The sequence below is a fragment of the Myotis lucifugus genome, unplaced genomic scaffold, assembly GCF_000147115.1.
Source record: "Myotis lucifugus unplaced genomic scaffold, Myoluc2.0 scaffold_32, whole genome shotgun sequence".
Taxonomy (NCBI): Eukaryota; Metazoa; Chordata; class Mammalia; order Chiroptera; family Vespertilionidae; genus Myotis; species Myotis lucifugus.
The window spans coordinates 4,821,237-4,832,843 of NW_005871080.1; the positions used below are offsets into that span (position 1 = coordinate 4,821,237).

At 37.3% G+C, this 11,607-nt stretch overlaps 1 protein-coding gene across 2 annotated transcripts in view; it reads left to right on the forward strand.

Moving 5' to 3' along the window:
• GTDC1 (glycosyltransferase like domain containing 1) overlaps positions 1 to 8,815 on the forward strand; it is a 292,170-nt gene extending 283,355 nt beyond the window's left edge. For both annotated transcript variants that reach the window (XM_023752434.1, XM_023752433.1), the window contains 3 exons: positions 1,893 to 1,963; positions 2,666 to 2,757; positions 7,684 to 8,815. In XM_023752434.1, coding sequence (XP_023608202.1) covers positions 1,893 to 1,963; positions 2,666 to 2,757; positions 7,684 to 7,800 — 280 coding nt within the window. In that variant the 3' untranslated portion in view covers positions 7,801 to 8,815. The remainder of the gene's footprint in view (positions 1 to 1,892; positions 1,964 to 2,665; positions 2,758 to 7,683) is intronic.
• The last annotated feature ends 2,792 nt before the right edge of the window (positions 8,816 to 11,607 follow it).

The window sequence follows — 11,607 nt, forward strand, 5'->3', positions numbered from 1 at the left end:
ATACAAATAATGTATACAGTAAGATTTGGTCTGTTAACAAGTCAAAATTATACTCAAAAGTGGTGGGGTTTTTTGTTTTGTTTTTTAATGAATTAGAAACATAAGATAATTTACCAATACAAGTTGAAATCCGATTTGTGAATTTTTTCATCCTAAATCAAATAATGTCATTCCTATCTCACTGTATTTTAATTAGCAGAGGTTTTTTTGGAAATGGCATGGTACATGCTCATGCGATGACTCAAAATGTTACTTGGCCTGCAATTTTCTTTCGGGGAACAGAACACTCTAATTCAAATCCATTATTAAAAAGCAGATAACATGTGCACTTTCTGAAATGCCTGTGACTTCACTCTTTTGATTTTATGTAATTATAAGAGAATGTTCGTATGTATTTGCTTTTCTACTAGCACTGCATTTTTAAACAGAGTGTCTTCAGATAAAGTGCATATTTTCTTTTCGTTCATAAAGAATATCTCTGGTTTACGTGCTCAAAACTTTTGTGAATGTTTTATAATGCAGTCACAGAGCCGTTCAGAGCTGCGCTTCCGACCAGAATTTCTATGCGGACCCTCTGTATGTAGAGGAGAGAATATTAGATATTAGTTTGGATTTTGAAATTAATAATTGCTAACTAGGCCCTGTGCCTTGCCACCGTGTCATTTTGTAACTCCTATCAGCTCTCAAGAAAAACTTTGAACTCAGTCTTTTTCTAAACTTTGCAGCTCAAAGTAAATACTTTTTCATTAAAACTAATTTCAGTCCACAGTAAAACAGGGGACACATCGCCCACTTAAAAACAGTTTAAATTACAAATAAATAAATAAATAAAAACAAATTGCCTGTACTTTGTCACTGTAAGTAAACGAGGTAAACATTGACATAACTTCAAATCCTTCTTGGGTTGAAAAAAAAATCTGCAGTTCAAAATAAAATTCCTCTTCTGGTCAACGTTTTGGATGCAATTCAAAGTGTCTCATAAAATAAACATATTTAAAGAGTGTTTTGAATTTCACTGCATAATTCCTAGCCAACAGGAATGACAGTGGTATCTTTAAGGTTTATTATGTCAGATCGGTAGCCATTATCCAGGACAGACACAGCCTTTAAGGTGCATTACCTTCCCCCTGCTTAGCCCTCACTGCAGTGACGCGGAAAAAAAAACCTGTAGGTGGTCCTTGGGGAAAGCCTGTCACAAAGCGAAACTTTCTGGTTTCTTTGTTTAATAACAAAAGTATTCTCTTCTGATAAAATGGAAAGAGAGCCGCATGTTTTAGTCCAGAAAGCAAAATGTCCATGGAGGTAATCTTCATGAGCATTTTTCAATAAAAGGGGGACCAGTTTTCCATTCCGCAGAATAGCAAGTTGTTTGGAGGCACGAGCTACAGAATGAAAATGCCCCATCACAACAGATTGTAAATTTTTTTTTCCCTGATGCTTTGAAAAGTGCCTCGATCATTTCTACGGCTACAGTGTTGAAGTTAAGTATTTGCTATTTTATTTAAACATTTTTGGAAAATGAACATTCGGGGGCTTCGCAGCATTATTAAGAAAAGCTGCCCATACTTTACCATGTTGTTACATGTGTTTATCTGCTGATTATAAAATGTGTTAAACAGTATTTTAAAAACAAAAAAAAAATGCAGAGCTGCGCTTTGATTAATTCAGTGAACAAAACATATGCTGTTGGTTCTGTTCTATGAAATGCATATATGATCAATAAAATCTTTTAAAAGAGCAACTTTGGCTTTTAGGCTTGTACTGCCGACCATGATTTTCACCCCAGCTAACTCTGGGCTCATACTGTTCACTTAGGCTAACCAAACTGCTTTCTGGCTATGACAGGAATGTCTTTTTAATACATCTTTGTCCTCTTTCTGACATTTCTTTAGGTTGGAAGCTGTGTGTTGTGGTTGTTACCCACTTTGTCCCAAAGATTTGGTTTATCCCGAAATATTTCCAGGTAGCTGCTTTAATGTTCTCTTGTCTTTGTTGGGATTTAATACATGATTCGTGCTAAATGCGAAAGTTTGAAAATAAACTTAGGCAGGAGCAATTGTTTATTTGGCAAGTCAACATGTTAGTGTTAAGGAAAATTTTATGTTTTAATACATTAGAGTAGGCTTATATTTGCCATCTGTTCTCTTAAGATAACAAAAAAGCAAGTTTTCAAATAGCATTCTTCATTGTTAGCATACACATCCCATACTGATGGGTTTTTATAAGCAGGTCAGCGTTGCTGCAATTGCTTACAGATTTTTTAATGATATACACAGAGAAAGATCGAGGACTGAGAGTCACACCAAATTATTTAAACAATTGACTAGTTAATAACATGCAACTGTTGTACAGGGTACATACGGCAATAGTACCAGTTCTTTTGGAAAAAAAAATCTCATCACTAAATATATCACATATGCATTGTGTTACATTAGAATAATGTATTTTAATCACCCAAAGGAGATGTCTAAACAGCACAACTACACAGTCTTATTTAGCATTAAACATCCTTGTGAGCTGAGGTAACCTTATAAAATCATGCTTAAATAATGTAAAACACGAGGCGGCACAGAGCAATATGCATTTTTAATTAGTAAAGTGACTAATATCGAGTGTGTGCTTTGAGGTTTTTGTTTCATTAAAAATGTATCTGTTTTTCCTGCAGCTGAATATCTGTATTCTACACCTGAACAGCTTTCAAAAAGGCTCCAGAATTTCTGCAAGAGACCTGATATTGTAAGGAAACATCTCTATAAGGTAGTTATTGAGAAGCGATTTAAGCAGTATAAATGCCATATTGAAGTACAAAGAAAAAAAATCTTTAAAAAAAACATTTAATTAACATACTAATGTTTAAAGGAAACATGCTAGGGAGGGATATTAGTTGTTACACTAACAAGGATTAATTAAACTGGATGCCAGTTGTATTAACCTAGGTCTTATGAAATACGTGCACTTAATGCACGGTACATGCTTTTTTTTTAATTTATTGTTTTCTAAGATGACTGTCCTTTACATTTAGCCCCAAGAGGCTTATAAAAATGAACCTGGATTAATGTAACTCATTAGTTTAAAAGGAAGTAAAGGAGAGATTCTACAATTATACTAATGAAGATAAGCCTTTCTTCCCATCATAATGAAATCTTCAGTCCTCAAAAATTCAGGTGAACAACGTTAGTGAAGTTTGGTGTTCATTTTTAAACTGTTTTAAAGATGACTTTCAAGAATCAAATGTTTCCCTTGCCCAGTTTAATAAAATGACATTAAAAACTCTCAGTTTGTTTTGAATTAGACTGTCTGTCTCCTCTCAGAATGGCAAAGGCAAAGGGAACATAATTTAAATAGCATCATCGTTCAATCCTTTTATTCATTATCTTTCTTCCCTTGTTTGAATCAAGAATTTTACATTGTTGAAACAACACAAAGAGGCCCCACTAAATGTCTGAGTAATTGAACTGGGATAAATATGCATTATGATTTTGAAGGTGGCTCTAGGCCATGAGTAATATACCTTTTTATATTCTTTGAATGTAGCATCTTCATTTTCCATAAATTCAGTATAGTTTACAATCTAGCAGTTTTATAAGCCAGCGTATTTTAATTTTCCTATGTTAATGTATAACCTCCCTACAGGAAATACAGTTTGCCTCCTTGTGTCTCTCCTTCCCCTTTCGTGGCCTAAAATACATATTTACATAGTGATACATCAAAACATGACTTTGTTTCTGCAGGAAACAGTTAAACTTCAAGAAAAAGGGAGAGAACCAAAAATGCAATTTAACACCCAATTTCAAGCTCATTATCTTTCATTGTCTATTAACTTGGCAATGGTTCAGAAGGTAGCTCATAATAGTTTAAAATGCTGACTGAACAGTTCCAGGCGTCAGTGTTACTCTTGAGTCGATACGATTGTATCGTGTACATAGGAGCCTCCCACAGAAAACAGTTGTTCAAGGTCTATGTCCAGAGTTCCTAATTTTTAAAGTTTAGTAGTGGTCTTGTTTGTATAAAATATTAATCAAGCTGTTTCCCACGTGACAGACTATCAAAATGTACAGATTATAACAATTGAAGAAGTAGAATAATAAGTGTTAATACAAATGGATTCATTTGTTATATATGACACCAAACTATTGTCAGTGAGTTCACCATCAAATTATTGATATTTTCCCCTTTCTGGTGAATTTTTTCCAGTTTTATTGAGATATAATTGATATACAGCAGTTTCATATATTGTGAAATGATTATCGTAAGTTTAGTTGTCATCTATCATCTCATATAAATACAAAAGAAAGAATTTTTTTTCATTGCGATGAGAATGGTATTGATCATTGTATCTCCACTGTCAAAATGTATCAGTTTTTAACTTTGCTTCAAGTTATGCCCTGTTATTTTGCATCTGCCAATTTTTAACCATTTCAGAAGTTACTGCAGCAAGTTGCCTTTAGTTACAAAAAAAAGCAGATCTCCAGATGAAATATTTTAGTACAGCTACTGCCATAACGTAGCTATTAATTATTTGTTTTACAAACAACTTCTGGAAAAACTCTGAAACAATGTCAGGTTAGTGGTATGCTGTTAATATACCACTTGGTCCTCAGACAGCTTAAAAGATAACATATACCTTACTTGTTATTTCATGTTACTACTTTTTACATGTATTTCATGCATAAGCATTTATAAGAATTTATATGTATAGTTCATTTTTATGTCTTTTTCTACCGTGGATTCTTTTCTTATAAATCTATTATACATTTTCATGTATGTTCTCATTCATAGAACTTGATGATATTTATCTAAAAATTTTAATCTAATGGCCCAGGAATTATAGTAATTAAGAGCTTTAATATGCAATTGTCAGGAATAACTGGTAAAAATGACAGGAAATACCACAGAGTTAGTGTGGTTGTTGGAGCAGGATTTAGAGCCAAAAGAGAAAAAGAATGGCTTTTAAAACTTTATAATTAAGATATAAGTTACGATCTTTTTTTCACTTATGTTTTATAAGTATATATTTTTTTCAGGTAACATTTGCCTTCACTAAGTACCAGAGAATTATTTCCCCCAAGACAGCTTTTTACCTACTTTTCTTATGCAATGGAAGAGTCTTTTGTGTGTACTGTAAAGAGAATGTTGAGGGTGGGTTTTTTTTTAGATTTATTCCATTGGAGAGTGCTATTTTGCTTTTATAAAACATATGCTTCTGAGAGCTAAAAGGATAAAATATCACTGAATTTTTAAATTTGCTCCTTTTACATTTTTACACCTTACTCTTTTTTTTGTTAAAAGTTTACATTTTTTAAATCATCTCCACTGCTTATCATACAGAGTTCACTTTAGGATAGAATTTTTCATATGGATTCACACACTTAGAAATTTAATGACTAGAATAAGGCTACTAACACTTGGCTTTCTTCTCACATGAGACATTATACTTTCAATATGAGTGAGAGTTTGGGGGCTATAACTTGAAGCAGGATTTGAAACAGAATGCTGAAACAGTAACTGAAAAGCAGAAACAGAATTTGATACTTTTTTTTCCTCTTAAAGTGACTTTTTCTATTACAGAACACGGTGCCCATGACTTCTCACCTAAAATGGTTTCAGACTCGAAATGTTTAAACTCCTCTGAATGCAGTGTCCTCTTCTTTCTCTCTCTCTCTCTCTCTCTCTCTCTCTCTCTCTCTCTCTCTCTCACACACACACACACACACACACATTTTTCATAAGACCATAAGAGAAATGCAATGCATACAGAAACTGTTAATTAATTACATTACAATCTATAATAATTTTTTAATCTTAAAAATTAAAGCTATTTCTTTAAAACGTTTACATCCTGGCTTAGTCGTTGACTGCAGCGTTCTGGTATTTTCAGACGTCTCCTCTTCTAAGTAGGTTAGACACATCGGCCACACACTTGTCACATAGATAAAATAGGAGCCCTTTATGACTCTCAAACCTCATTTGAACACAAGATTCTAGAAATAATCAGAAAATAATTAGCCAAGGGTTGACTTGTTACACTAACAATAGTTCCTCATTTTATAACCCAAGCAAATCTAATGCCATGAAGTTGTAGATTTTTTTTTGCCTTATTTTACTATGTGAATTTTCTTTGTAGATATTCCTAACAAGTATTTGAGATCAGTGCTTTATGCTTTTAGAGAACCTTTGATCTTTATATTTTAAAATGCTCCAAGAAAAAAAAGATGTATGGAGATGTCCTTGTTACCAGTATTGAAAATAGCCAGAGTACAAATAGGGCAGTTGTACATGTAGGTACTTCCCAGACAGAAGTCCTATCTCTTGTTACTTTTATTTATGAATTGAGCAATCTTCTGTATGGGAATAAAAAGAGATGCCATCCTTTCTTGTGCCTTATGAAAGTGACTTGTAGTTTCTTAAGATTTTCCAGAAGATAGCTGTTGGTTGGTGTTTTTTTTTTGAACTCTCCTCCTTTTTTTTTTTTTGAACTCTCCTCTTCATGTTCTTTAACATTCTAGAAATCTTTGTAACCTGCTGTTATTCAGAGGAGAGAAGAATGATCTGATTTCTGCCTAAAAGTGAATCCAAACAATGATTAAGCTTATAATTCAGACTCGGTGCCCAGAAAAGCCATTAGCGGTTGTCTTAATTGGCTCAGGCCATAGCTACCCGAACCACAGCCAAGCCACTCTAAGTTTTCTTTAAGAGACAGGCCACGTTATAGTCCTCTTTTAATTTGAACTTATACTCTAGATGTGAATAAGGTGTTGCTCACTAATATTAACAGCTCTCCAAAGTCATTACCTTTTCCTTAAAGATGGAGACTTGAAAGCCTGTGCCATTTTTAGAACTCCTGAAATCTCTCAGCAGCATTAGCATCATTTAAGGTGAATTCTGTCAGTCCCCTTCCTCCGTCCTCCCTACTGCTCTCTCTCTCCTTCTGCACTGCCTTCCTTGATTTTATGGGGCTTAGTTATCCTGTGATTTGTCTGAGTGAAATAAAAGTAAAGAACCTTTAGCACAATAGACACACTCTGGGCGATTCCGATCACTTAGTGATTTTGACTCCTTGTCCTCTGCTGCTTGCTTGCAGCCTAGCTGGAGGTGAACTTCTTAACCCCTATATGATTCGTCTGTAAACTTGGAAGGCTTTTTTTCTTAATTCTTAATAGCATTTTCCCCCTGAGGTACTGCTCTAATGAAATAATGACTATAAACCTGTTAGTAAACTTGAAGTGCTTTGTAAATTCCACGTAGTTGTAATGGCATTTCTCTTGTGCCTTCACCACTTAAAAGTAAAATTCACATTAGCAAAAACATGTATATCTTGTGTATATAAAGTTAAAAGTTGGATGATAAACTTCTAATAGCTGTCATCCATCACATAAAGCAGGAAGTATATGGGCAGCAGACTGTACACATTTGAAAACACACACACACACACACACACACACACACACACACACACACACACAACAAACCCGGGAGCTTTCTCCTGCGCTTGGAAATAGTTCTACTTTAAACCAATCAGAAACTGGGATTTCCTGAGGTGATAAAACTGGAGAACCATTTACTGGGTGGCTTTTTGAAATCCAATTGATGTCCGTGATGCAAATGTACAGCATGAATGTCCAGCATGCTTTCGTCTCCGGGTCGTTCATGCCCCTTCCTTCTTTCTCTCCCTTCCCCTCGCAGGGTGAGATGACTCCTTTCTCCTGGGAAGCCCTGCGTGGCAAGTTCAGGTCCCTGCTCGCCACGGAACCAGGGGAAGGTTTGCGACAGATGGGGCTCCCTCACAAACCCGCAGCCTAAGGCAGAGTCTGTAGAACTTTCCAGAGTGTGCCCATATTTACCTGATCAGAGAGAAAAGAAAATCTGCAGAGGAAGCCGAGCCTGGCTGCTTGTCATAGCTGACACAGAGCCATCTGCCACAAACCTGTGGCGGCTTCAGATCTCCAATCCCTGCCACCACCCTGACTCAAATTAAACACAGATTCCTAGAGACGTTATGATGGTTACACATGTCCTCGGCATCACATGGAGGAGACTGTTCAAAAAAAAATATGTGGCCTGTTGTATAACCGCGCTCATGTATCCCATATGTGGTGCCACATTGAATTTCCGGTTGAATCCGTTTTTATCCTTTGTACTGGATGACATGGTGCCTGAATTCTTTCTTTTCGCCGACACGATGGCAGCCAAACAGCAGCTTCAAACGCTCGCACTTGGCTGGGTTTCTACCTGGGGTGCCAGGTTATCATCGGCGGTGTCCTCCCAGGGCCAGGGCTCTGGAAGGGGGATCAGGATGCCCCGGACTAATGGGCGGCCGGCCTCTCTCTCTCGGAGTTGTTTGTGGCAAAGGGCTGCTGTAGCACTTTTCTTTAGCGAATGAATGACTCCCTGGCACCGGGGTTTGTAAGTGAAGGTATGCATAAGGGGTCTGGCAGGTATTCCGTGATCCAGAGTTACATTTGAGCTTCATTTATCTGAAAGAAAGTTGCAAGATAAACAGCTGTAATCCAAACAAACATGGGGAATACTCGGAGTGGACCAGCTTGCCCATCAAATGAATGGTGAGATACCTGTTTTAATTTTTTTTTTCATGGGCAAGGACAGAGAAATCAAAATACTTCGAACAAAACCAGTCATTTTGGTATAAATAGTCCTTGAACATATTTGGATTCAGCTACAAATATAATATTTTCAAGATCAGTCACTTAGGATTCCAATACTCAGGTTGCCTGCATTTGTTGATGTAAAAGATGTTTTGAACGGCGAGATTGTAAAATAAGTCTTTAATAAAGTGCCCGCTGCCATTTTTTAATTAGCATAGCTCCTTTTCGTGTCATTGTGTGTGCCTGTCTGTCTGTTTCTCACTGAACACTGGCCTCGTGTCAAGAGACAACGAATACAATGGTTTCTTTTCCGGATGAACAAGGATCTGTTTTGCAAATGTTTGCGAGATATTATGACATTTCCAAGATTTTCTTTGCATTCTGGAAAACAGGAGGTAAACATTTGTAGTCATTAAGGTAAAGTCTGTTGATAAACTGTCTTCTGTTTACTGACAGGTAAATTGTAACTTTCCTGGCTTTTGAAACGAGTTACTTCCATACAGTGTGGCTGAGGAGCAGCCAGGAAGAGGAGGGGGGACAAGGCCATGAGTGGTCCAGAGGCATCCCATCTAGAGCAGGCAATGGTGTAGGGTCCAGAAGGGCCCCTGACAGGTAGCAAACCGTAAGAGACAATAGATCAAGGTCAGGGGAGCAGATAGAGGCCTGGGCACAGGGGTGCTTGTGGGTCACAGAAAGGAGGAGTTCAGAGTCCACAAGGCCGGGAATTTAAATGCAGAAAGAGTAGGAAGCAGAAACAACCAGGTCCATGTTTGCACAGAGTCCTCTCCTAACTAGTGTGGGATCCGAAATGCATGCTGGGACATCACACCTCGTCTGTGGAGAAGTCCCTGAACAAACTACCTCCTCGCCCACAAACCAGAGGGCCCGGGGATTATTTCGGAAGTTCCTTCTATCCAATGCTGTGGAAGTTGTCATCTGGCAGGTGGGCTCCCAGGAGTGCAAAAGTAAAGATATCAACATGCATCACAGGTTCTTAGACACTTCTCCAGGGCAGTGTTTGTCACTAAGGAGATGAGTTGCACCAGTAAGCTTGCTCCGTCACAAAGATCCATGTCAGAGACCACGTCTTCTCAAATCCTATTACAATCTGACAGCCAAGAAACAGGGTTCAGTTTACTGAGTTTTTCTGTCCTGAAAACAGTGGGCTCACATTTTTTTTATTGATGAGAGAGAGAGAGAGAAACATTGATTTGTTGTACCACTTATTTATGAATTCATTGTTTGCTTCTGTATGTACCCTGACCAGGGATTGAACTCACAACCCTGGAGTATTGGGATGATGCTATAACTAACTGAGCTACCTGGCCAGGGCTAGAGCTCACAATAACTATCCACATACGTTTTCTCGCTAATTGATGGGGGTAAGGGAGCGGCATTAACTACCTTTTAAACATTTAAATACTAGAGGCCCGGTGCATGAAATTTGTGCACATGTAGGGTCTCCAGGCCTGGCCAGCGATCAGGGCCAATCGGGGCCTTCCAGTTGCCGACTGGGGCCTTCCTTCATTCTGTGCTGCCCCCTGGTGGTCAGCATACGTCATAGCAGGTGGTCAAATTCCCAGGGGACAATTTGCATATTAGCCTTTTATTATATAGGATTTTCCTGATTTTGCCAAATATAGTATTGAAAGTTACCTGTGTATGGAGTTTTTTCTACACCCACAAACTCAAATCAAGTTTTGTCTTTTGCTGTGGACAGCATTCCTTCCTGAAAATAAATTTACATTAAAGTAGCCACTTTGTAAAACTATATAGTTAGATTTGGTATTCGTGCAAATAAGCAATAAAAAGTTTGTAAATGTGTAATTCTTAACACTTGAAAAGACAATTCTGTGTGTGTGTGTGTGTGTGTGTGTGTATGTGTGTGTGCCTCATGTGCTTCCCAACACCAATGCTGTGGTGGAACAAAGTATTGTTAAGTAAGTTAATCCATAGTTTGTTAAGTTCAGAGAATAATTGAGAATAAAAGTTGCCTCTGTAATTTTTGTTTCCCTTACTCTCACCAGAGACCTGATATTTAAAATTAAAATCGGTTCAACAATTTCATTTAAAAGAATAAATTTAATAAAATTGAATGTTAAAACAAGACCAATACTTTCGACATATAATGTTCAAAACAAGAATTTTTTATCTTTATTTATATTCATCACAATACAGTGTCCATGATGCTGGCCCTAAATTTACTTCATCTAGGTCAGTGGTCGGAAAACTGCAGCCCCTTGAGTGTGGCTCTTCCACAAAATACCACGTGCGGGCGTGCACATACAGTGCGATTGAAACTTCGTGGCCACACTCAAGGGGCCAAAGAGCCGCATGTGGCTCACGAGCCGCAGTTTGCCGACCACTGATCTAGGTAATGCTCTGGCTAGATGTTCCTATAATAAAGTAACAGGGCACCTAGTTCTTACCCTACTCATTACACCGTGTTGATCAGGAATAGGCCAAGAGACCTTTCTCAAAATGCACCTGTGTTAATAAGCGTCCTTCAAACACAGTCAAGGTTAAGTGCCCTGCTCTCACTCTCAGTTCTTCAGTTGCGCCACATAAAAGTGGCAGCAGATTCAGTAAGTCGGCGGAAACTCCCAGCCACAGAGGGCTGCATAGATTCATTTCAACACCTTGAAATGCATCTGGAAGCAAAGATTTCATTTTGTGTTCAAGGTGTTAATTATATTTGATATTTTTAAAAGTAAAATCTGTTTTTGAGAAAGCATCTGCTACCCAGAAATATTGAGACACGAAAAAAAAATTTCATTTAAGTTTCATGCTTTCTGTGGGTGATAGAATCAGTTTTCAAATGATAGTCTGTGCTGTCTTTTAATGTCAACCTAGTCTATGAGTTTTATGCTTCTATTGACTTACTGACAAGTATAGCCCTAAGTGCCTTTCAGTTTCAGTGCAAAATTGAGTGGTATTTAATAGGAGATTTTATATTCAACAATAAAGTGAGTATATTATAAACCACTGACATGAACATGTTTCA